The 27408-nt window shown below is 42.7% G+C and overlaps 1 protein-coding gene across 2 annotated transcripts; it reads left to right on the top strand.

Annotated features, from left to right (window-relative positions):
* Positions 1-26786, top strand: adam23b (ADAM metallopeptidase domain 23b). 2 transcript variants are annotated; one of them, XM_080457113.1, is made up of 27 exons: positions 1-210; positions 1408-1689; positions 2708-2925; positions 3367-3443; positions 10567-10630; positions 12047-12129; positions 12275-12338; positions 13383-13455; positions 14213-14277; positions 14561-14626; positions 14880-14948; positions 15509-15675; positions 15961-16045; positions 16150-16237; positions 16732-16783; positions 17620-17719; positions 17812-17883; positions 17986-18072; positions 18172-18252; positions 18366-18416; positions 18531-18594; positions 18984-19089; positions 19598-19720; positions 19889-20057; positions 20404-20515; positions 22091-22181; positions 24692-26786. In XM_080457113.1, exons 2-27 carry the CDS (start codon positions 1611-1613, stop codon positions 24735-24737), a joined length of 2352 nt encoding a protein of 783 aa, XP_080313239.1. In that variant the 5' UTR covers positions 1-210; positions 1408-1610; the 3' UTR covers positions 24738-26786. The 2 variants fall into 2 exon arrangements, with proteins under 2 accessions (XP_080313239.1, XP_080313240.1); XM_080457114.1 differs by lacking the exon at positions 22091-22181.
* The last annotated feature ends 622 nt before the right edge of the window (positions 26787-27408 follow it).

Genomic DNA, 27408 nt, shown 5'->3' on the forward strand with positions numbered 1-27408 from the left:
GATCAGCATCTCCAAATCTGAGGCCATGGTTCTCAGAAGGAAACCGATATGATTGTGCAGTCCAAGTAGGGACTGAGACTTTGCCCCAGGTGAAGGAGTATCTCGGGAACTTGTTCACGAGTGAGGGGAGGACGGAGCAGGAGATCAGCTGGAGAATCGGAGTAGCAAGAGCGGTAGTCGCTGTACCACACTGTTCTGACGAAAAGAGAGGTGAGCCAGAAGGGAAAGCTCTCGGTCTACCGAGCAATCTTTGTTCCTAGTACTCTCACCTATGGTCATGAAGTGTGGGTCATGACCATGATTAAGGTCGCGGATACAAGCGGCCAAAATGATTCTCAGACGGGTGGCTGGCATCTCCCTTAGAGATAGGGTGAGAAGTTCAGTCACCCAAGAGAGACTTGGAGTAGAGCCGCTACTCCTTCGCTTGGAAAAGAGCCAGCTTAGGTGGTTCGGGCATCTAGTATGGATACCTCCCAAGTGTCTCCCTAGGGAGGTTCTCGCTGCATGTCCCACTGGGAAGAGACCCCGGGGCAGACCAAGGACCAGATGGGGGGATCTCCACTCTGGCCTGCATGGGAACGCCTCTGGATCCCCAGGAGGAAGTGGCTAATGTTGCTCAGGAGAGGGAAGGCTGGAGCTCTCTGCTGGAGCTGTTCCCCCCACGACCTGGATAAGCGGTTGAAGATGGATGAATGGATGGATGGATAATAATAATAACTAAAGATACTTTTTTTCCCTCCATTATAAGAATAGATTGTGTTAATATTAAATTATGTTTGTGTTAAAATATTTTCTCGTTGCCAAAAGCTAGTGTCATCCTCCACCCATAGATAGATATATGGTGTCACCTGCATCATGTACTTCCTGTGCACGCGCCTCTGCTGAGCGCATCGCTGGGAGGGAGGAGGACATCTTTGTGCGCGTCAAGGAGGAGTCTGCTCGTTTCCAGTAACTGGCAGAGTTGCCATGTCGGCTTATTATAAGCTACGTTGGTGGGCTTCTTTTTCTGTAAAGTTGCTTGTAAATATTGGAATTGCGTTTTTTGGGCTTGTTTCTAAAGTGTTGTTGCTTATTTGGGCTTGTTCCCTAATGTTGTTTAAACCAGTGGTTCTCAATCATTTTCATGTCAAGGACCTCCCCAAATTAATATGTATTTTGTGCCAGGGATCCACACCAGATTTGTGTTGTTAAAATATTCCAAAATGTTCCACATTTTCCCCAAGATTATTTTGAAAATAGCAGAATCGCGGTGCAACGCGCTGTGAGCTTGTAGATCGGCTATTATAACGCCGATGTATAATATAGGGTTAAAGAGTCATGTCATGTGCTCTGTCATGTGATTGTGACCCCACGGTCGCTTCTTTTGGGCTTGTCTTCATAGACCGGGTTGCTTTTTTCTCTCACTAGATCTGGCAACACACTGGTGGTAACTGGCCACCGCCTTCTATTCGTCCCCCACCCGCTGCTGCAGAATCCTGGGTGCCTGGATCCATCCATGAAGATCTCCCCGTGCACCACGGCACCTCCCCCGCAATAATAATGGGCGGAGAGCGATTCACTGCGTTGATGTGTTGATATAAAAACAATATTTTAGATATCAAATATGAATCATGCATTTGATATTTCTGGCAAATTTGCTCGTGAGCATCCTTTCGCCTTGGCTTCTTCATCCATCGATAGCGTCATCTGGTATGTATGACATGGCTTGTCCTTATAGCCATGCAATTTAATTTGAATTTGATGACTGCCTTGTTTAAACTTTATTTGTTTCACCCACGTATGACAGATGAGATGACGATCGGGGGACATGCGAGGATAGCGTCGCATTATTTTCTGCAGGGGAACGGTTTCTGTAGAGGATACAGTATTTAATATGCTGAGTCCTTAAAGTAATGGTGCATGGGGGCAGACTACAGTACCTCAGCATCTTTCCTGCAGCTTATACGAAATTATTTGCATTTGCAATAGTTCTAATTACATGACTACTTAAAGATGAACCTTGAGTCAATGGGATGTTCCTTAGTGATGGGCATTATATTAATATGCTGTTATTGCCTTAAGGTTATTTGGGTTGTTATACAGAAATGACCTAATGATCATGCTATGTATTACTGCATAGTGCAGGGTTACTCTTTGTCAATACACATTTGATAACAATGTATCTTTGATACTGACATCACCTATCTGATTTTGCTTGTTAGTGATACATAGATTGGGAAACCTGTGTTGATGGGGCTGTTTATGTAACATTACATTTTCTATGCTTCACACATGGCAGGTAATAGATCTGTTTCTAGATCTAGCATTTAACAAAGCTTAGCAGTGCAATACCCTATTATGATCAATATGACAGAGTACAACATGTTACCAACAACTGAACCATACTGAAATGCATCCTCATGAATTGGAAGGAAGCCATATAACCCACCAATTCATTCTCGTCATTGCAAAACTGACATTCTGCCAAGTGTACATACCGTACTATATACTTCCTATACACATAATCGTCAGTGTTCATTTAACGGAGTAAAGATGTGCTGTACCCTTACTCATCCTTACCCTTACAGGTCCATTTAGGTTCATTTGTACACTTTCAGAGATAAATGAACACTTAAGATTTTAGGATTTTGTAGGATGTGCATAGTACGGTATATATGTATACTTGGCACAATGTCCGTTTTATGTGGTGGTGGTGGTTCTCTTGCAGTATCTCCAGAAGTAGAGAACAAGGTTGAGAGGGACGCAGTGCCAGCACTGTCGGAGCAACAGGCAACTGCAGCACCTGCCACTGACAACACAACACACCATGCAGTAGAGCATGTGATCACCTACCCCTCTCGACTCATTTACTACCTTAACGAAGATTCGGAGAGCACCTTCCATGACTTAGACACGCGGGCTAAGAACCAAGCCACACAGGGCGAGGTAAGGCATCAGAAATGTGTGATGGATGCGGCAGCTGAACAATGCTGAACAGTGGATAGAACGGCCACTGGAGCTTTGATAAGAAATGTATTTGTTGGAAATGTGGTCCTTATCAACAGCAGGGGAAGTTGTGTGCCCATTGGCTTTGTAGGATAAAGTGCATGCTGTGTATTCGAGGCGTCATACGTTTGGACCTGGCTCAAGGCCTATGCCACACGTCAACGCCGCTTTATCACTTTTGGATGTTGTTCTCAATTGTACTACACTGTTGATGTTCTGTGTGATGAAATTAGGGTCTTATCTTAGCAGCTGATTAGTGTGAAAACCGTTGTTCTTTTTCTATAAATCAACAAGTTTATGGCCTCCACATTACCTAGAATTATATCGAGTTGAAGCTAAAACAGTCATTTAAAGAGCAACTTCATTTTGTCTTTCCCGCAGGCAGTCCACCTTGCCCAAGCCAGTTTTCAATTAGAGGCCTTTGGTTCCAGATTTGTCCTGGACCTCACGTTAAACAAGTAAGTGTTCCTCAACTCATCTAAATGATTCGTTTTTGTCAGTCAGATTGATTTTATGATCTTTCAAATGCCAGCCACAGCATTAGCTAATAGCAATTCTGATGGTGCCTTCATATGATTGCAGTGTACTGGTGCCTTCGGAAACAGTTTGAGGTGCAATATTCTAATGTGTGGCTTACTTTCAAATCACTTGTAGTGAGATGTTTACCTCCCACAACCGTAACAGTTGTCAAGGTCATGTCAGCAGCTACAGACCCATCCCATTCCCAGCAAGCAGTAACTATGCCATCTTTGAGTCAAAAGTGGCACTACTTGTAGTCCTCCAGTGTGTTTTAGAATAGATTACGTTGTTGACTGGAAATTATATCTATTGTATATGTATTGAATGTGAATATTGTGGCGCCACTATAAGATAATATAGTCAATAACATGGTGACAGAGGAGGTCCAAGGTTAGAATCTTACTTGAGATAAGTTCCATTTAAAGCCATTGGACAAACCTGGCCCATATATTATCAGGAGTAGGCAGACAAACTGTCTCTGTGATTGTTGTATCCCATACAGAGATATGTACAGTATGTAACCCTCTGCAAATCAATATTTAGATTTTCTGGCCACACAGTCTCCATCCTACATGTGTGAGGACTTGTGCATGTTAAAGGACAGCAAAATGTATGCATGAAGCCTTCAAAATGCTGATTGCGTCAAAGGTCATGATGACGTGATGTGCCTTTCAGAGAATTACCTATACACAGTAAATGCTTTGTCATGTTCTGTAGAGCGTCACCACGTGTGGGAAAGGCCTCACATACCCTGTGGCAGTTACTTTACTTTCCTCTGTATGTCTTGGAAAACGCTTGAGACTGGAAAATGACTTATCACAGCTGAGAGACCAATGCTTTTGGTAGGAAATGGCTGATGGTGATATACTACGAAAGACTAGTGGAAAAATTGCATTATCCTTTACCATGATTGATGGTGTGTCATGGTTAATTCATGATTTGGAGGGGGCATATTTTGGTATCTATTAAATGGCAAGTTATTAGTGCTTTGCCTTTGGTGAGAGCAGAGCAACACACATGCACACACACACAGACGCACAAACTAACACACGCACGCACGCACGCACATGCAGACGCACACGCGCACACACACACTGGTCTCCAATCTTTTTATGTCATCACACAAACAACAGTCTGCTCTACCTTTTTAATATTGATTTGAATTTATACTTTAAATAATCAGGATCATTGTATCTGTGTCGATCACGTTTGTGCGCGCGCGCGCGTGTGTGTGCACGTGTACATGGAATGAGAGAGAGAATGTGTGTTGTGTATTTGTATGCTACCTTAGCATAAGTGGCTACTCTCTCCATCTTGCTTTTCTCTCTTTATCAATCTACTCTCTTTCTTTCTTGCGTTCTCTCTCTCACCCACCCCTCACTTCTCTAACATACAGTAGTACATACATATTGTACAGTTCATACAAATACAACATTAAGTAGAAGAACAGACCATTTTTTATAAACATGAATGACTGATGAATGTACACTGCTGCTTCTGCACAGAAGCCATCTCATAACCAGCATAAGAAGTGTGGAGAAGTTCTAAGCTGTGACCCTGATTTCATGCTGTTTGTGTGTTCTGTTACCTCACTGAGTTACATCAGTGGGAACACTCCGGTGCACGCTTATTTTCGTTCGAGTGTATAGGTTTGAATTCTCCTCGGTGTTGCAGCTGCGACAGTGCTGATCTAAATATAGATAGGTCTGCAACCTGCCAATGGGCACTATTTTTGCTATTCATTTTTCCCTTTCCTTGCTTTACCTGGGATGACAAGCTTAAATCAAGTGGACTTAGGTATTTCTATTGCCAGGGTTAATTTGCTACTCGCATCTCTGACAAAACATACACGATACATGTTTTGAGACGATCCCGTTTGATACAGTTCTCTTGGTTTAGGCCATCACAGGTAGGGCTGGGCCATAATTACTTCATATCAGTATCACATTTTTTTTTCTCGATTACGATTAATGAGCGATCATAAAATAAAGTGAAAATGGTAGATTTACAAGCTCACAACGCATCACAATGCGATTGTGAGCTTGTAGATTGGCTATTTTAGCCATGTTTGCACGCCACTGTTGTACAAGGAGGTATAATACAGGGTTAGTGAGACTAATTGATTTAGCCGATGATAACAAATCGATTAGAAGTTTTCCGTGTTGATTTATTGATATATAAAAAATAGAAAATACAATAAAATTGCTTCTCAATAGTTCGATTAAAGGTAGGGTAAGTGATATTTTTTGGTTGCAACAAAAAGGTTTTTGTCAGAAGGTTAAAGCACTATATTCTGATAATTATCATTGCTATAGAGTCACAGGGATCTTCCTGTCTCTCCAGCTCTTTAATAAACAGAAAATACATTTTCAGGGAGGTGACAACATTTCAGGAGAGAGTACCCATTTATCAGCATCATTTTTATAGTGTTCCAGTTCCAATTTTGTCTGCTCATTTCTTTGTGTCATCACTTCCAATTCCACTTGTTTAATCTGTATCCTGGCTGAATTCTCTATCCTGATTGGGTAAAATTGGTATCCCGACCTGAAAGTGCATTTTCTGTTTAATAAAGAGCTGGAGAGAGATGGAGACTCCTACAACAAACACTCTAGCAATGAGTACTATCAGAATATAGAGCTATTTAAGACTTTAACCAAAGAAAATCACTTACCCTACCTTTAACCTAATCTTAATCTTAAACAAGATTAAGTCGGTTATTTGTTCTAAATGTCAGATTTGATAGATTTTAGGTTAATTGCCCAGCCATACCCAGGCTTATTGCATCACTTGGCTATCTCTTATGTTGTTGTCATGTGTGTAGAGCATCCCTGTACATAGGGTCAGAGGGACTGCATGCTCGAATGAAGAAAAGGTCAGAGGTAATCACTTCCATGTGTGAAGAATTATGGAGGGTAATGGCAGCGTTCCTTGTCAGTGGGGGATTTGCAGCTGCATTTGATCTGGCGCCAGATGACTTTCTTTCTCCGATTCCTCTCCATCAGCACTGCATTGTAACTCTCACTGTCTCATTTGGACTCACAGACCTCAGTGTCAGACTCCCTTCTCTTTGCCTCCACAGCACACAACCACATCCACACACACACACACACAGACACACACACACACGCCTCCCATTAAAGACACACACTTACTGTACATACACTGTCTCACGTTCCACCGCTTTAGCCCTCCTCATGCTGCAATGCCATTCCACGCACGCACGCACGCACGCACGCACGCACGCACGCACGCACGCACGCACGCACGCACGCACGCACGCACGCACGCACGCACGCACGCACGCACGCACGCATGCACGCACACACACACACACACACACACACACACACACACACACACACACTCACATAAGAACATCCATAAACTCTCAGGCCTGTGGACCACTCTCCTCTCCCTGCTTCATCTCTCAGGCTAAAAATAGCTCCTCACTTAGGAATCTCTCATAGACACTCTGCTAGAGCGTGCTTTGACTCCGTGCACAGCACTTCCTGCTCACTTGCTGAGTATCACTCAAAAATGTCACACATTGCTGTTTATCACAAGACAGATACTGTCTTTTTTTCTTTCTTTTTTATACACGGTTTCTGCTGCAGAGGGGCTGCTCCATGTCCATGGGCAGGTGGATGTTTTTGAATTACAAGGTTACTCGGAAAAGCGCCTTTGTAGCAAAATTTGCGGTCTCTTGAAGTCAGTCGTCAGCTAACAGATTGAGTGTGTGTGTGTGTGTGTGTGTGTGCGTGCACGCGTGCATGTGTGTATGGCGTAATGGTGAGGCCTGCTGACTCAGATGGTGGGGACTGCCTGGAGGACAGCTGTGTTCAAGGTGAAGCCGCGGCCTCACAATCATTTATCACATTAGGTTTCATTGACAACTGGGTTGACGGGGTTGCTTTTGTCAATGCCTGTTATGTGTGCTCCTTCTTTGTTCGGTCAATGATCTCACTTAGGGGAATGTAGGAACTATTTGTGGAGGTCCTGCAAAAAAGTAAATCATTTTAGATACACCTCTTCTAAAATTGATACTACTCTGAAAAGTATTTTCCAAAATGTGTTTGCATGGATTCGATTTGAGATTTAATTTGATTTGATTGTATTGATTGACAAGCTCTGTGGCATCATTCAGAAACATGCTTTTTGTGAATTTATGGTTATTGTCTCCGCCAGGCCGAAGGTGTGGCCGAGACTATGTATTCTCCCCTGTCCGTCCGTGCGTGCTTGTGTGCGTGGTCGTCCATCCTTCCGTCCGTCTGTGGCTAGCTAATCTCCGGCACCGTTGGACCGATCGGCATGAAACTGTGCACGCACACTCCCTGGAGGCCACAGCCAGTTGCCCACATTTTTCACATCGACCTGATATAGCGCCACCACAAGGCAGATTTTTGCAAAACATTTTTTTGGCTATTACGGTACTCCTACAGATTTTGTCCGCAAATCGGTATACATTATCTCTATAGTCATGTGATCAAGACAGATCTGTCTGATTTTTCATATTCCACCCTGATTGGCTAAGATTGTTTTTCAAAGTTTGCAGGAGGGGCCCGTTTTGAACAAAATGCCTCAAATCATGAACACAGCGTTTGATTGCTGTGAAACTTGCCGTGTGCGAACATTCCCACTAAGCCAAGGATGAAATGCCACCCTACATTTTTCAAATCGGCCTCATCGTGGCACTATAAAAGGCTGATTCACGTTTTTACCTATAACTGGATCGATCGGAGTGAAACTTTGCACGCACACTCCTTAGAGGCCAAAACCTCTACCCTGCAATTTTTCAGATCTGTCTTTTATAGCGCCACCAGGAGGCCAATTTTTGCAAAACACCTTTTTGGATATTACTTGGATATTATCTCTATAGTCATGTGATCAAGACGGAGCTATCCTGATTGGCTAAGATTGGCATCTAAAGTTTGCAGGATTGGCTCGTTTTGAACAAAACAAATCATGAATGCAGTGTCTGATTGCCGTGAAACTTTCCCGCTAGGCTGAGGAAGAAATGCCACCCTTTTCACATTGGCCTATTATAGCGCCACCAGCGGGTTGATTTTTGCTAAACGTTTTAAAAATATATTACTCCTACAGATTTTATCTGTCCGATTTTTCATATTCCATCCTGATTGGCCTGTTATAGCGCCAACAGGAAGACGATTTTTGCAAAACACATTTTTTGCTATTACTCCAAACATCACGCAAATCGGTACACATTATCTCTATAGTCATGTCATCAAGACGGAACTGTCCGATTCATATTTCATCCCGATTGGCTAAGATTGACTTCTACTACCTGGCCTGGCAGAGTGCTCCTCGGAGACTGGCCTCAGAGGAGCACATTGGCTAATTATTATTATTTATTTTGCCATTGTATGTATAAAAGACAGGATAAGTGATATTTTTGGGTTAAAACCAAAATATTTTTGTATAAAACAAAAGTATAAAGCTCTATATTCTGATAGTAATTATTGCTATAGAGCTTTTGTTCAGTAACAGGGGTATCCCCGTCTCTCCAGCTCTTTTAATAAACATAAAACACATTTTCAGGTGGGTCGCTAATTTCAGCCAATCAGGAGAAAGTAATCATTTATCAATTTAAATGTTGTTGGCTCATTTCTTTGTGTCATGACTTCCATTTGCACATGTTGAATGAAAGAATGAATGAATGTTTTATTTTTGTTTCAGGATAATTGGTTGACCCATCCCACATGGGATTATCAGACACTTCAGACTAAATTTAAGAATTTCCTTCTCCACCTCAACCACCAATCCAACCATCTCCACACTGTGCACGACGACTACAGACGCACACACGGACAGAGATTTTGTGCATTTATAGTAGGCCTTTGGTTGCTGGGACAAAATTTGTGTTTTCACCTATTTTCCTTTTTGGAAAATGGCGCATGCTGTAAATCAGTGTACACATACTATAGTATGTACAGTGATATACAGAATTCTAATAACAAAGTTACGTTTTAATTTAGCAGTTAGGTGTGAAAATAAGAAAGATTGTTCTATTTCATGACTAAAATATATTGATCGTGTTTGTGTGTGTTTGTGTGTGTTTGTGTGTGTGTGTGTGTGTGTGTGTGTGTGTGTGTGTGTGTGTGTGTGTGTGTGTGTGTGTGTGTGTGTGTGTGTGTGTGTGTGTGTGTGTGTGTGTGTGTGTGTGTGTGTGTGTGTGTGTTGCTCAAGTTGCGATGTTTCAACTTGAGTGAATAGGAGGAAGAGGCAAACATTCATTCATTCACCTTGCCCCAGGCCCGGCGCCACGGGGGGGCCTGACCCAGTTTCAAATTGTGCCCCCTCAGTTTATTTTGGAAAAAAAATAAAAATAATAATAATTATTTTATAATTTTTTTTCCCCCCACAATTTTCAACTGCCCCCTCAGTCATTTCATCCTGGCGCCTGGCCTGCCTCGCCCCATTCACCTCATTCGTGCCACCCGCTGCACCAAAATATTTTTGCCTCCAGTCTGAATGCACCTTTAGAACATAGGGGTACAAAACGCTACAAATGTCACTATTTTGTTTGTTACAAATTTTATGGTAAGGGCCTACAGTATTTCTTTCAAAAAAGGTAATATATCATGAATACAACATCCAATAAACCTCAAATTAGAATCACATGTTGAGGGGCCTCTTTATTATATAGAGCACACCTCCAAAAGCACTCCCTTGGGTCCTGATGGCTGCAACCCACAACTCACACAGCCCAGCCTGGTGAAGATAATGTGCTCCTTTCTAGTTAATACAATGTTCAGCGGCCCCAGGCACCATTCCATATCTCCCTTGAAAATGTGAGATCTTGGGTTGGGAGTTTAATTTATGTGCGTGGTTTCTGGGAAGGCTTAACCAGCAACCATGAGGAAGGATGTTTTTAATTAAATGTTAACCAAGCACTACTCAGCACCACGCGAAGCCACAATGTACACTGTGACAGGACGCCTGACTCACTCCACCAGAGAAAAGACCAGACAGGTCATAATGGATAGACCACCATGATGCCGCAAAAACTACCAACTAACCACCTTGAATCTCTTTCTATTCCAGTGAACTGCTGTCCTCAGATTATGTTGAGATCCACTATGAAGAGGGTAAACCTGTTCAAACAAAGGTAACATGTTGCTTAATTTTGTCAAAAGCTTGATTTTTCCTTGGTCATGCAACTTATTTTTTACACTAAATGCGTTGCATTTCTTCGTTGAAAATCTGTTGTTTTCGGCAAGAGGCACGGTCATACGAAGAAGTATAAATCTTGTACCTCTCTTTTTGTTTTTGGTTAGCTCTAATTGGTTCCCCATGGAAGCTCTGTAGCTTCCAGTCAGTACAGAGGATGTCGTGTTTGTTCACCTAGACCAACAGTTTGGACCAATGGGAATACACACATTGAGGACATGAGTCATGTGTGAATGTTGATTTTGGTATTGCACATTGTGTTTTTCATTGTAATACCATTTTGGCAAAATATCAATCAGGATAATCGGTTACATTAAAATACTTTTTTGTAGACAGGACAAAATGAAGAAGACCATAAGAAAGAAAGAGATTGATAGATGGCTGGATGGATGGGTGGGTAGGTGTAGGCAGGTGGGTAGGTAGGTAGGTAGGTAGGTAGGTAGGTAGGTAGGTAGGTAGGTAGGTAGGTAGGTAGGGTGGTAGGGTGGTAGGGTAGTAGGAGGAGGTAAGTAAGTAGGTAGGTAGGTAGGTAGGTACAGGTAGGTGGCTTTGTATTTAAATCTATATTGTATTTAAATGTATATTATTTTGTAATCTCTGCTCAATAATTTAATAAGTATATTTAAAAAGCAAAAAGGGGGAAATACAGAAACACAATTAAAGGACTGAGAGAAAAGGGGAGAGAGATAAACACAATTAAAGGACTGAGAGAAAAGGGGAGAGAGATGCTAGAGATGGCAGAAAAGAGGTTGGGAGTCAATGCTGGCTCCTGCTGCTGTGCCTGCTGTTGCTGCTGATTCAGACAGAGGGCTGGGCTGGGCATACTGGAGCTGAGTCAGCAGGGTTTCGCTCTCCTGCAGCCTCCTGCTGGAACCCAGGTCACGTGACAGGGGAGAGATAGCACTCTGCAGTAGCAATGCAGCGTGGGATGGCTGGAGTGAAAGAAAGAGAGAGGGAGAGAGAGAGGGAGAGAATGTCCTCTGCTCACCCAGGGTCTGACAGCTGAGTCACAGATGGAGCCAGGATCAGCTGTGTGATGCGTTAACTCTTTCTAAGCCTAGATCATCATTCCCTGCAGGAAAAGAGAAATACCTTGCTCGCCTCATCTGTGCAAAACAGCAATCCACAGAAAACTATTGCAATATAAGAACAGATTCAGTTGCTCTGAACTAATAACTATTAAATATGTGGAGCAAAACACTTAACTATCATTTATTGCTGTATTTTCACAAACTGAATACGGTATACGGTATTCACAGTACACAGTAAAATACTCAGTGTTCATTTATCTATGAGAGGGTAAAAATGGTTTGCTGTGATGATGATGTGAGCTTTGTGCCTGTCTTCCCATCAGGGTGGAGAACATTGTTACTATCATGGCCAGGTGAGGGGGAACGACATGTCCCGCGTAGCCATGTCTACCTGCAACGGGCTGCAGTAAGTGAATTCTGGAGCTCTGCATAATCCTCGCCGTGCTCAGAATATCTGTGGGTACAATCATCTCTCCTCAGTTCTTATTGACTCACTATTGACTGGTCTCTCTCCCTCTTCTTCTCTCTCCCTCTCTCTCTCTGCCTGACAGCGGAATGTTTGATGATGGAGCCTATGTGTATGTAATTGAGCCCCTAAAACAGACTCACTCAATTGTAAGTTATTTCTTTCAACGACCACTAAAATGTGTGTTGCACAAAATTTCCACTCCACTACTCCTGCTGCCACACACACTTATGACAATTTCAGTGTAGATTTACAGTATTGTTATTTGCCCACCACTGTTACTAGAATGATGGATGATGTCCTGTAGAGTTCAAGGTCATTCCTGTTTTTAAAGATATCCCATAATTCACATTTGAAGAATGTGTTGCCTGAGTAATGCCTAATTTAGGCTCCGTATGACAGTGTTGCACAATGAAAATGGCAGATCTACACACTCACAATATGTCACATCCGGATGCATTGTGAGCGTGTAGATCTGCTTTTTTTGTTATTTTTAAAGGTTTTGTTGCAGTTTTACAAGGAAAAACAAAACTGCTTGATGCTGAGTATAGGGCTCAGTGAGCACTGCCAGTAAAAGAACATTAGCAAGGGTATGACATTTTGTATACATTAAAATAATGATTAGTCAGCAATCTGTCTTTAAACTCAATTATTGATCTTTTAAATCACATTAGGCAATTAGTTTTACTCAATGTTGAAGTAATATGTCCACTGCTAATTGAGAGTAGACACTCCACTGCCTTTTGAATATGTTTTGTCCTGTTTGATATACAGAGTTAGAATTCTGACAGGGAGACGGTTTAGGCACAGTCTAGCGGGTTTCAATCCTAGATCAGCAGGGGTACATATATTAGATTCCAGACACAACAGCGGGAACACTTTTACAGGGATTTACTATTTGTTTTCTGCTTCATCAAATGTGCACTATAGAGCTAGGTTTGAATTGTTCCTCGGTTCATTAAGCTACATTATGTGTTGTTTTGGGCCCTTATTAGTATCTGGAAAGAAATCAATGTATCAAAATTAAGTAGCCTTTTCTATACTTTTAAAGCAACATTCACACTCACAGTAAGCATTTTACAGTGTTCCGCAGCATTCAGTCCCTGCCCCATTAGAACACACTTTTCCCTATAGCATGAGTCGTCTTCCAAACCCATTCTCATTTTGACACATGGTGGTCTCGCCCCATACAGGATATCGCTGCAAGGCCTCACACGCTCCGCCGGACGCCCACCCTTCAGTGGGACAATGATTTAGAGGAACAGGGTAAGAGAGAATGAGAGTACCATATGACCTTATCTTTCCGTCTTTCCGTCTATAAAGAAGACTCTGGTCATCATCACCACACCCAGGGACTGACATGTCCCAGCTGTTGTTTCCTGACTCGGTTCCTGAAGCGGTTTGTTGCCAAAAAACGCTCCGTTCCCATTGAAAAGCATTGGCAGAATCCACCCTCATAGGCAGAATTAAAGTTCGGTGTGACTGCGCCCTTAGGGCTATGCGCGAAAATACCTATTATGAAGGTTAACTTGGGGATTCATGGACCCCACAGCTAAAGCTTTCAAAATTAAACAATCATACAGTACTATTAAAACCACAGGTTTGATGACAATTGATGACAAAGTGTCAAAGTGATAGAGACATCCATCTGGTATAGTGATAATAGTTATGTCTTAGTGTCACCAGACAGGCAAGTAATTTTATGTTTTTTTGTTGCTTATATTTTATTTAAGTTTTATTTTACACACAGGTGCATAGTATTAAAAAAAGATAGATCAGTCTTGAAAAATAAGACAAACCAAAGGACCACATCAAATCTTCCCCCTACTAATAGAGAGTAGACTTGCCACTGCAAACATCAAAGATAATTCACAAAAAAGAGAACTAAACAGTGACCCAAATATCACACACGAAACAAAATGAAAACACTCACACGATGTCAGATACAACTCACACACACAAGTCATGATAGGGCTATGGTAAATATTTCTGTTGAAGTGTTTTCCTCTTTGCCTGTCTACAGCAGAGGAGGAGCTGGTGTCGGAGCTGGATGACTTGTCTTGGCTCAGACGCAGGAAAAAGCGAGCTGTAAGTCTATGACCTAATCACCGTTTTTAAACAAGGTAAAGTTCATTCTACCCTCACATGTTACTTTGTGCCTCGAAGTAAGTGAATTGCACAATTCTGGCCTAGAGAGTAATCTATTGTGGTCATCTAAGTCAGGGCGACAAAATATACCCCTGTCACAAAAGAATGAAAACAACTTAAGAAGCTACTGCTGTGCAACACTCGCCCGCTCTCCACAACAGAGAAGGGAAACCTCTAAAAGAAAGCCCATCTCATTGTTGAATCTTTCTCCTTTGTTTTCCAGATGCCTCGGAACGTCTTTGAGGAAATGAAGTATCTGGAGCTCATGATAGTCAGTGACCACAGTATGGTATGTTTCCTGGCCAAGAGCAGCAACAACAGGAAATATCTGAGGCCGTTCCTTTAAATATGAATCATCTCATGCTGTGTATGATGTGCCATCCTGGCAGTTTAAATAACATTTCACAATCAGAGCACTGTATTCCTTTTTTTTTGTCACTTTTGCCCACAAGAGGGAGCAACATCATAGACTGTTGTGTATAGGCTGTAAAGTGTATGCACTATGCACCATCAAAATAACACATTTTCTTTTCTTTCTGCAGCATAAAAGATACAAGAGCAAGCTGCACACGAAGAATTATGCAAAGTCGGTGGTTAACCTCGTGGATGCTGTGAGTATAGGATTCAGTTAACTTTTCAGAGATGTCATTCGAACCCCTTCCACAATTTACAATTTTTTATCAATTTACATGATTAGTGTTGTTCACACACACACACACACACACTCTCTCTCTCTCTCTCTCTCTCTCTCTCTCTCTCTCTCTCTCTCTCTCTCTCTCTCTCCCTCTCTCTAATGAAATACAAAATATCATCTTTTGCTGTATATGGGATAATGTTTGTTATACTCACTATATATGAATGAAGCATAATGTAACACCTCCTAATGTGACCCATTGCAGTACATTGCCCCAAACTGGAACCATGCTTGTGTCCATGCTGTTCTGGGTCTGTCTGAGAGTCATTACTGTGCTGGTGTTGATAACAGTTCCCTTGTTTCTCTCTGCTCCTAGTGTGCTATATCCCCTCCTTTGTCTTCCTAATGAGACAGTTCAGATTTTAATTCACACCCAGTGTTACTCTCCGACTGTTGTTTTGCTCTCCGTGTACGTCTCTCTCGCTCTCTGTGTGTCTTTTTTTGTTCCCCCCCATTCATTACATGCTTCAATGACAGATCTTCAAAGAGCATCTGCATACACGTGTGGTGCTTGTTGCCGTGGAGATCTGGACGGACAAGGATCACATCCCCATCAGTGTGAAGCCACTGGAAATGCTTCGCGATTTCTCCAAGTACCGGCAGCAGAGCATCAAGCACCACGCAGACACCGTGCACCTCTTCTCGTAAGTGCACGGGGGTCCCTTGGGGCAACGACTTGGCAGCGGCCATACATAAGTGCAATAGACAGGACTTCCGATCGGACACAGTGCCTGGCTTTCAAGCTCATTACATTCACGCTGCATTCATGTAATATTTATATTCATTAAATAAGTTAGTAGGCCTTCACAGCTGACCTAATTTACATTTCCACTGTGCATTAGCTCTGGCCAGAATTTGGACCGATGTTATCGTGTACATTTTGAGGTTATCACTAATTTATTATTGTTACTAATTTCTTTTTTTTGCAGCAATGTGACCTTCCACTACCGCAAGAGCAGTATCGCCTACTTTGGAGGCATGTGTTCTGAGAGCCGCGGAGTAGGGGTCAATGAGGTCAGATGGTGTGCCTCATGTCCCGGTATCATGCTGTTTGTCATTATCACAGTGTGTAGCCTACCCTGCAGGTGTGTGATGTCTGATCTCTGCTGTGCCAACAGTACGGCAGCACCTGGTCCATGGCATCGTCTCTCTCCCAGAGCCTGGCGCAGAACCTCGGCATCCAGTGGGATCCAGCGTCGAAGAGAAGTATACACACCTTGGCGCACATTTGTTGCCTTTACTTCCTGGCTACACTGTAAAATCCTGAGTGTTAATTTAAAGCTGCAATGCATGAATTTCATGTTCTGCCTGTGAGAGTGAGTCTGCCGCACGAGAGACCAAATTTCAACCGCTCTTCCGATAAGGAATCCCCCCGCTTGATCAGGCACGATGGTGATATGTTCAAGAAGTACCAGTTGTCGGCCAGTAGGTGTCCTCCCCGACACCAGGGTCTACATTTCTCAGTAGCAGAGTAGGGAGAGCACATTCAACACAGAAGATTTTACTATTCTGCATGTGTTGTTTAGGAGGGATGATTGATGTACTGGAACTTACGACACATAACCACTTGGCTTTTTGTGGCTTTCATACAATATAACCAAACGTATGCCTTCAAGCACTGCTTCATTTCCTTCTCTCCTCTTATCGCTCTCCCTCTTTCTCTCTGTCTCTCCCTGCCTCTCTCTGTTCTTCACTTGCAGAAGAATGTGGTTGTGCAGACTCCTGGGTGGGCTGCATAATGGAGGATACTGGGTAAATTCCCATCATCCCCTCTCCATTGCCCCCACACACTCACATATTGTACAAAAGATTAGAGAAGGATGCTATTAGAATGACACTGAGCTGATGCCTTAATAGCATGGTCACAGACTACATTTACATACAATGTAATTAATATATTAACTTAAGATAATCTCTTCATTAAGATGCAATCTTAATGCAACATTGTAATGCAACAAGCTTAGCTGAAGAATGTTCTCTTAATGTTCCCGTTTTCATACAATATCATGATATAAGTATGTATGTATGGGCCAAATGATTAATTTGCCTCCTCCTCCTCAATATTATTCATTTCTTGTTGCTCTCCTGCAAACTGAAGGACATGTGTAGATTGCAGATAATAACAGCCCAAGATTTGTTTGGCAAATGTCAAATAACCTTGCCCCACGTGGCATAATAACACTATTAACTATTAGTCTGCTCATGTAATCACACATTACGTTATTGTTTCATAATAAGTCATTAAGATTGGATTTTTTTGACACAAAGTTTTAATTTGTTTAATTGTTTTGGTATCTATTGTTAACTATGCCTCCATTATGACCACAGATATACTGTAATATAAATATATATATATATTTTTTTCATTTCAGCTGGTCTTTAGATATTCTCAAATAGAAACCTCAATCAAATTAAATGAAAGATTTTGCACTTTTTATATCGGTCAAAACAGTGCAATATCTGGTCTAGGACTCTACAAAAATCAGGATTGCCATCAGACCCAAAAATCTGCCTCGGGCGGGCTCTAATTGTCATTCTCACTAGAATACTGAAGCCTAATGATCAATAGGTGTTCACTGCTTCCCCAGGGTCCAGCATCCTCGGAAGTTCTCCAAGTGCAGCATCTCAGACTACAAGGAGTTCCTCTTGAAAGGCGGAGGGTCCTGTCTGTTTAATAGGCCAACCAAGGTTAGAGCCTGAATACATTGAACAATACACATTAGAACACATAATTGACAGGCCATGTCAATCCCACTCACTCTCGTTGCTTCTTTTGGCAGCTGTTTGAGCAAACGGAATGTGGGAATGGATTCGTAGAAGTAGGAGAAGAGTGTGACTGCGGAGCAAGAGCAGTGAGTTTCTCATCAAGAGATTGTTTCTGTTATTCCGGGGAAAAGAAATAGATTCATCGGGGTTAGTCTGATGGATTATGCCCCTTGCTTGTTTATTTTCAGGAGTGCTACAAGGAATGCTGTAAGAAGTGTTCCCTAGCCAATGGTGCCCATTGCAGCGATGGCCCCTGCTGCAATAACACCTGTCTGGTAGGAATAATTAATTATTTCTGTACAAAAAAACAACAACAATCTCAAAATAATACCTCATTATAATGTAACCGTTTTCTTCTCGTCTTCTCTTGTCAGTTTTACCGGCGAGGTTACAGTTGCCGCTACGCTGTGAATGACTGTGACATCTCGGAGACTTGCACTGGGGACTCTGGACAGGTGTTTTGGTTTGGATTTCAAGTTGTTGGTTTACACTATTCACCAATATACAGTAATTGCATATTTAATACACTGTGCCTCGTTATTACTAAGAAATGTTTCATCATTTACAGTGCCCACCGAATCTCCATAAACAAGATGGCTACTTCTGCCATCTAAACCAGGTATAGAGATTTATTACTCCGGCACAGCTGTTCCATAGCATATGTTCATTGCATCTTTGTGTTGTTGGGAACAGTGTAGGAAGAATGATTTTTAATGTCTCTCTTTCTCTGCAGGGACGCTGCTATAGTGGAGAGTGCAAGACCAGAGAGAATCAGTGCAAATATATTTGGGGGCCAAGTAAGTTTAAAATGCCACATGTTCAGGTACCACTGTAATCATCCTCTTAAACCCTATGTACTTAGCTAACCAGGGTCCCCCAAGGCTCTGTACTGGGTCCGCTAGTATTTCCCTCTACACTAAATCTCTTTCTTCGAAAAAAGCTCACAACACGTTGCACTGCGTTGCGTTGTGCGCTTGTACATCAGCTATTTTCGCCGAATGTTCACCCCAGAATAGGGGCACTGGGGTTTAAGTGGTTATAATAGAAAGACACAGCATCATCACACTGCCAGAGAGAGAAACGAGACATGTGAAGTCAGTAAAATACTACAGTATATATACAGCCAGTTTTAGACATGTGTTCTGTAAACCCCCCTCCTTCATCTTCTATTGTCTTCTATTTGCAGAGGCAGGAGGCTCAGAGAAGTTCTGCTATGAGAAGCTCAATACGGAGGGTACAGAGAAGGGTAACTGTGGAAAGGATGGAGAGAAGTGGATTCAGTGTAGCAAACAGTGAGCTAAACATTATAGCCGATTTCCTTTAAGAAACATGCTTCAGCAGCTTTTTCCTCTACGACTGGTCTTATCTGTTTTGTAGTTATCATCCATACATACTATATACATATATAGCCTACACACACACACACACACACACACACACACACACACACACACACACACACACACACACACACACACACACACACACACACACACACACACACCCCACACACACACACACACACACACACACACACACACACACACACACACACACACACACACACACACACACACACACACACACACACACACACACACACACACACACACACACACACACACACACATATATATATATGCACAGTATATAAAAAATAAAATAAAAGATATTATTTGGATGAACAGGCCATTATAAAATAGTTTTTAGGGGATTTGTTTGTGTACTGTTATAGCAATGGAAACGATAAAGCGTGTTACTGTGGCATCTGTGCAAAATTGTCTCTGCATGCTTTTGCAGTGATGTGTTTTGTGGGTACCTACTGTGTTCCAACATTGGACGCTCCATCCCACGCATCGGGCAGTTGAAGGGAGAAGTCACACCCACCTCATTCAACCACCAAGGCAGGCTGGTAGACTGCAGGTAAACACCATTTTGGCATATTCCATCTCCATGTACAGGAATATTCCAGAAAGAATACAGCTATTATCTGATATATATACTCTTTCCTCACCTATTTTGGCCTGTCTTTCTGACTGTCTGGCCTGTCTTTATTTCTTAATAACGTCCTATTTTCCCCTCCCAACACAGCGGTGGCCATGTTCTTTTGGATGATGAGACTGATTTAGGCTACATGGAGGATGGCACTCCCTGTGGGCCGTCTATGATGTGCCTTGACCGCAAGTGTCTGCCCATCCAGTCTCTCAACATGAGCACTTGCCCCAGTGGGCCCAATGGACAAGTGTGCTCTACCCATGGGGTGAGTCCTGATGCGCAATAGTTTTACCACAGGGGGTTGTAAATATGTCTTATTACCTATTACCTATTATTATTAATTATCGCTTAGTACCAATGCAATTTTTGGGGGCCCAATTCTGCCGTGCAAAGTTGTTACCGGAGCTGATAAACATGATTGTTTTCATCACTCTGGTACGTCTTTCTGAGTACACTTTGAGACTTCTGTGCAGCAAAATCTCATCTCAGATTGTTGATTTATTTATTAGTTATCGCATTCTTTCAGATTTAGCTGCAATTGCCAAATTAAATTAAGGATTTCACTGTGCATTCCCTCCATCATTTGGTCTGTTGCTCTCTGATGTATGCAGGTGTGCAATAATGAAGCTACATGTACCTGTGACACCACGTGGGCGGGGACAGACTGTAGCATGCCTGACCCACCCAAGGAGCCTGAGGAACCCGAGGACGAAGGACCCAAGGGTCGGTTTTCACCAATCTAAACATCAGGCCTCTCAGCTTATCATGAAAGCCTGAATAGCGCACTGCTTTAAATGCAGTCTTTAGTAGAGCAGTCAAGATTCACATGAAAATTATTTTTAATATTATACTGCAATATGGCAATGTCTCCTTCACACTCTCTTTTGTCTGAGATTAATAGATAGATTATATGTCTGACTGTTATATAAGCAATCTCACATTCTGCAACGCTTTTATATTTTATGAAGAAATAAATAAAATAACCAACACACCGTCTACACGTGCACAATAAGGACAACTTTACTTAGGCAACGTTTCGGTCAATAGACCTTCAGGCATCTCATATTTTATTAACACAAACACAGATATAGTATGCTGTATACGTTAATGCTGTGTCTATTACATGCTTCATATATTCATGTAATGAGCAGCTTAACCTACACATCATTAGATTTCTCATAGGGCAGTACGGGGTCGGTTGACCATACAGTTAGGGGAGGGTGGGGGTTTGTCACCCCACCAAGGGAAACAGCGTCACTTTACATCCATGATGCAGAAGCCTGCAGTTTGTTTTTTGACTGGGTGGTAATAATGCTCCTTCTTCCTCTGTGCAGTGAGCGTGGCCACTAACAGGCTGATAGGGGCAGTAGCAGGGACCATTCTGGCCCTGGGGGTGATTTTTGGAGGCACAGGGTGGGGAATAGAGTAAGCATTCCTTAACCCTTTCACGGCTCTTCCTCTCATAGTGGTGCCTCAGTGTGCGGGCGGTCTCGTGAGCCGGCCTGAGCCCGCGTGTGCGTCCCGGTGGCTTTGTGTTTCTCGTGTGTTCGGTGGTGACCCATATAAATGTCATGTGATTGGATGTGTTCGGTGTTGTGTGATTGATTGGTGGATCCCCCCCTTTCTTCTGCCGCGACCCGGTGTTCCCCATTACTATGAGCCTCTTTCCTTACCCCCTCCTCCTTACCCCCCCCCCCACCCCCACCTCCTCTATTCCCCCTCCTTTCTCTTCCTCTTAGATGTCATGTGGTTGCTCCTGTAATCCTCTCCTTTCTGGGGCATGTGGGGCGTAAAGATAGAAGCCAGTCCAGTGAAGAGTCCAGATAGTGACCCCGTCTTGTCAGTCAGTGGTACAAGCTGTGTGGTGACTGACTGGGACTCCCACATGACCATTTCCACAGCTCTCCACACACACAGGCTACATTGATCACCTGTCAATCTCTGTTTAACTCGACCCGTATGGTTTAGTGTCCTCACTGTTGGGCTCTTAGTCTTCTTGCACAACCTAACGAGACAGACTGCCTCACACGGTCCTTGATAATCAATAACCACTACCTCAGCTGACAGTCATCCCATAAAGGGAAGCTCAGTAGTAAGACTTACAGATTTCGGGGCCTGAAAAAGCATGCAAAATATATATATATATATCTGTAGACTGAATCACGCAACTGTAATACCTTTCTTATGACATGTTGTCTGTTCTTTGTGAGATCGTCAATGTATTTAGAGTTACATGTTACTTATACAGTACGTGTACTGTAGGAACTTATGTCTTTTTCCCCCCATAACCCTTTACAGGTCCTAGTGCCACCAATCTAATAATAGGCTCCATCGCCGGAGCCATCCTTGTGGCTGCCATAGTGCTGGGTGGGACTGGATGGGGCTTTAAGTAAGCAACAACGCTGCATGTCTCTCCTGCCGTAACTCTAGCATCCCTGCTGCTTCTAGACACTGGGGGTTTGAGCTCCTGCTGCAGAATACAGACCTGGGATGGACACACATGCTGTACACCAGTGATTCTCAACCTTTTTCAATTACAAGGACCCCCAGTTTTGACATGCATGCACGGACCCCTCATTTGATACGATTGTTTATCTCTGGGACCCCAATCTACGATATAAAAATCCTCAGTGTTAATTTAACTCCAAGAGAGTAGAACATGTACTACATTTGGTCCATTGGTTCCTAACTGTCGATAATTTAGCTGGGTACCCCCCGGAAACCCCCTCAAGGACCACTGGGGGTCCCCGGACCCCACGTTGAGAACCAGTGTACTATAACATGGGTCAATCTTCTTACACACATTGTGTCTTAAAATGCATACGGAGAGCATGTGCCTGTCACACGCTATACATACAAAGAACTCATCCACCATGGACCCATGCATGATGTTATGGCTGGCCTTTTCTTTGTGTTATATATATACATTGATATGTCTTTTACCATAGGACAGGAAGAGTAGGGGGGTGGTGCTGGTCTTTGAATCTGTAGCAGAATCTCAAACTGATTGGACGGGTGAAGCTCATAGCTTGACATGCATGCTCAGGACAGGACCACAACAGAGGTCTTTCTACAACAGAGGAGAAAGAAAGATTATGAGCTATTGTGTATATACAGGTAGATTTTCATTTTTTTATTCAAATGTGATGTTGTAGGTAGACCCTTTGTCTCTTCAATTAACTCAGGAAGGAATTGCACAGTGTGAAACACTAAATTAAAACTGAATTAATGAATAAGTTCCAATCAACCACTGATTAGCCTGCTGTCTTGAGCAACAGGGGTGTTAACACAGCTATTATCTAAATAGGCCTAAGGAGGAACTAAGAAGTACAATACTGCAGCCACCAAAGCATGCCACTTAGCAAAGCATCATGATTGTCACCAAAGAAAAAGAAAATTCTGCATGTTTACTTGGTTGACTTGGAGGAGGTCAGTTCATTGCACAAAGGCTGAGCCCAACCCAGGATGATTTTGGTCCTGGGTTACCATGCTCTCATCACTACCATCATTCTTTTCTCAATCCGGTACTGTTCGAGGGTGAGTTAAGTGGAGTGGTGAGAGAGGGAGAGAGAAGCCAGGACCATTTTGTTGGCCGCAGCCTTTGTGCCATGGCTGGCCACACCCACCTGGATGGCCAGGCTCCGCCCATAGAGCAGAGCAGGACTCTCGGACCCGCCTACACCAGCTGCCATTGCTGCCTGCTTCACAGACCTGGTACAGACACGGCGCATTGCACTGCATGAACCACGCACAACAATAGTGCCACCTTCACCTGGCCTACTATTGAAACAGGTGCATGACAGACTGATACTGTAGAAGCCCCACAACAAGCCACAGTACGGGGAGGTTATGCATCGCTCCTGTTGTTGTACCGTTCGTGTTATTGTCTCGTAACCGTTGTTGTAGTAGTAGTAGTACTAGTTGTTGCTGCTGCTGCTCCTGTGGTTCTTGTTTATGTGGTTGTCTCCTCTTTCCTTCCTCTATAGAATACATTGTATGTTGGCTCTTTTCTCCCAGATGGTTATGTTTTGAATGGAGCTAATGTCTTTCCCATCAAAAATGGTGATGAAAAGTGTCCACTACACTTCACCTTGTAATAAGATGTCGCACGTACTAGCTGGTAGGTGACTGTTCACGTGTGGGCGGTGAGGGTATTTATATTCACCAACATTGGAAGTCCAGATATCATCTGCGTGATTGAACACAGTCATACTGTAATTTGTAACTACAGGTCTGTTATCACTGAGATCACATCCATCCATTTCCTTGACTTAGTGCTGTGCATCTTGGATGTGTCCTGCTTTGTCACCAACAAAGTTTCAGAAACTTAATTCGACTGATTGAATAATGTGATGTTCAAGGACTTTGGCGAAGGCAAAAGTTTCAAATATGTATAAAGGCAATTAAAATATATATTTCCCGGCCTTGGGAGCCAGTTAGAATAACAAACCTGTCAAATATATATAGTACTGTATATCTAAATATCTGGATGTAAATGTTTTGTGAATGCAGACACCGCCCACTGTCTAGTATATTCAGACTAGGCTATGCCGGCCATTAAGGACCTGTCTTTCCTCATCTCACTGTCTTCAGCATATACTTCATTATAGGGTGTGGGAAAGTGCTTATAAATTGGATGGTAAGCACAATTTCCTTCTTAATACCTTTAAACACAATAACGATGAACCCTACTGCACATCAGCAGGTAGCACAAACATAGTGACTCAAGTACCGCTTTGAACCATCAGGGTTTCTGTTCCCTGATCATCCGTAAGTCGACTAAAGCCAGCTGAAGAGATGAGTGTGGTTGCATGTCCAGCCTGCATTGATTGTGTTACAGATGTCACTGTTACAGACGCTGACGCTTGTTTCTTCTCTCCCCATTGCACGACTGATAAGAAATGTTAAGAAGCGGCGGTACGACCCCAACGCCTCAGCTATCTAACCGAGGATGGATGGCGATCAGAGAGGGACTCCTCCATGGCTTCCTTATTTGGCTACTTTGACAGCTGGACTGCACTTATCTGCTGCTGACCTTTGGCATTAGATTTACTTGAAAAAGACATAGTGGACGATTTTAACAAATTCCATCGTAGTGGCATAGAAACGCAGCCTCTTCAACCCCCACCTCACCCACCTAAGTACCCCCACCCTGATCTCTAAGCGTGACAGAGCTCCTCTTCCATCCTTTAGTGCCAGTGCACAGGCGTTCAGGCGGAATCCACACCACCACTCTCACACCTGGCATGACTATCCGCACAAAGCGTTCTGCTCGCCGGCCCTGGCATGAAGAGCCCTCTCTGCAGGACTCTGCATGGCTACGAAAAGCTACAAATATACAGCAAAAAAAATATTAAAAAATATAAAAAAAAGCTAAAGACAGAAAACACTGAATCATCCAACGGAGGAGATAGCCTCTTTAAAAAACGAACCCCGGGGAAGCCTATAAAAGGCTCCTCTTCCTTACTTCACTTATAGGTGCTGTAGATGATAAGGTGAGGAGGATGTCTGCATGTAAGGACCCGTACGGGCCATGCAGACCACCTAGACATCGAATATACACACACGCGTGGCAAAACTGTACATAAAAGGGGGGGAATTCAGATTCCGAATTACAACATATAATTTTACACTGACATAAATTGCTTTTCTTTTATCTTAGCATGTTGTATAGCGGGTGTTTTTGGCAATGTTACTGAAAAACACAACAAAACAGTTATAATTATAATTTGAGTCAAAATAACAAATTAATCTAACTAATATTCAGTTTAGCGTTCATTAAAGTAGTCACACACGTTGCAATACTGTCCGGTTAGAGGTCAAGGGACCGACTCGGAGCGACAGAGAAAGCAGAGGTTGCATTGAGGGGCAGGATGTCAGTTCTGGAGGTCCAGGCACAGTGATTATTACATAGACAGAAGTCAGGTATTTCAATGTTGCCAGGTCCTCATAAGTACTTCCAATAGTGACTCAAAAGCCAAAGAACCAATCCCCTGAACATAATGGATGTTGATGCACACGGAGCACTTTCCCCTCTGTCTGCATCCAGTGGTGCCTCTCCCTGTGCTGTAGGCACACAGTCTGCCCATGCGGGCTCTCACCTGTCCAATCAGGTCTCACTAACAGTCCTCATTAACACCCACTATACTGGCTTGGCCTTGTGCTCTCATGAACTACTGCTGTAGAAATCAAGTTCAGCTCTACTGGTACGCTGCATGCATTCACTATAGTGGGCTTATAATTCTATACGGGAGTTCCAAAAATCCGCAAGAAAAATACGCTACAAAAGATAGGTGCATGTCAACAACAAAACATTTAACTTTTATTTACTATGCAAAGAAAGATATTGCACAAACGTATGGGTTAATAATGATATCAACATAAACATGGAAATACAAAAACCTCTGCTAATGAGCTAAACTTTTGTATTTGGCCACTCCCACACCTTTCATTTAATAGCTTCAAAATACTCAAAATAGGAAAGGAAAAAATGAAACAGAATTAAATTCATAATTCCAACAAAGAACTGAGAGAGCATCCTTTTACATTTGTGGAATTGAAAATCATTTTTGTGTCTTTTTCATCCAATCGGACACTTTTAATCAGACACGCGCTGTTCAGTGCCTGTACACATTGAGGCCTCAACAGGTTAAGCTTGATTCATACTTGGACGGTGTCGCTCGCTGAGAATAACCGACCTGCAAGCTCACAATGCTTGTAGATCTGCTATTCTCGGCTGTTCTCGGCGCGCAACACCATCGCGCAATGGAGCATAAATTAGGCTTTCCTTGTGCAGGACTCTCGTTTCCAGTCCAGCTGATGGTTGGTGTATTCCAGGTGCTGCCATAGCACTGGCATTGTGTAAACCATGTTAAGCCTAATTTATACTTTGCCGTACGAGCGACACGGTCGTATGACAAAGTATAAATTTCGCTTTAATCATCATTACGTGTCCCTCTCTCACTGCATTATGTACAGTTGGACCGACAAATAAACTACGGATGTATTTTATCTAAAGTTGTCTGTCTTTTTGTGGCCTCTCAGCCGATCTCTATGAAGAAATGGTGTTGCAGTAGGAAAGGTATTGCAGACAGTTGACTTAAGCCTGATACCTACGACGACGTAAGAAATGCTCCCCAAAAATAGCAATGGAATCAGCTACCTTTATGATGATGTATCTATTTGTGTTACTGGATTGCTGATACCTTTCTAAATGAAAGCCCAAAATGCTAACAACCTTCCAGTGGACATTTGGACAAGAATGTTGTGCAGATAGTATTGTAACCTAGTCCAGTCCCTGTTGTAGCCAAATAGCAGTTTGTACATCATAGTTAAGTGTGGCCCTGTTACATAATGGGTTGAACATAATATTGACCCAATACTAGAATGTTCTCTCCGGTTAACTGCAACCAAAAGTTATACAGACAACTGTGGTTTAATTTATTGGATATTTAAAGGCCCGTTGGTTTAGCAAGTTTAGTGTCTTCATGGAAGCCAGTGTTTTCCATTAATTTCATTACAGTATGAAAATCAACTTGCAGAGACAGGAAACTTACTTGAGATATACACAACATTTTATTTTGCCAAAATGAAACACAAATTGACAACGACCTCTT

Source organism: Gymnoscopelus braueri, assembly GCF_963280865.1.
Source record: "Gymnoscopelus braueri genome assembly, chromosome: 18".
Taxonomy (NCBI): domain Eukaryota; kingdom Metazoa; phylum Chordata; class Actinopteri; order Myctophiformes; family Myctophidae; genus Gymnoscopelus; species Gymnoscopelus braueri.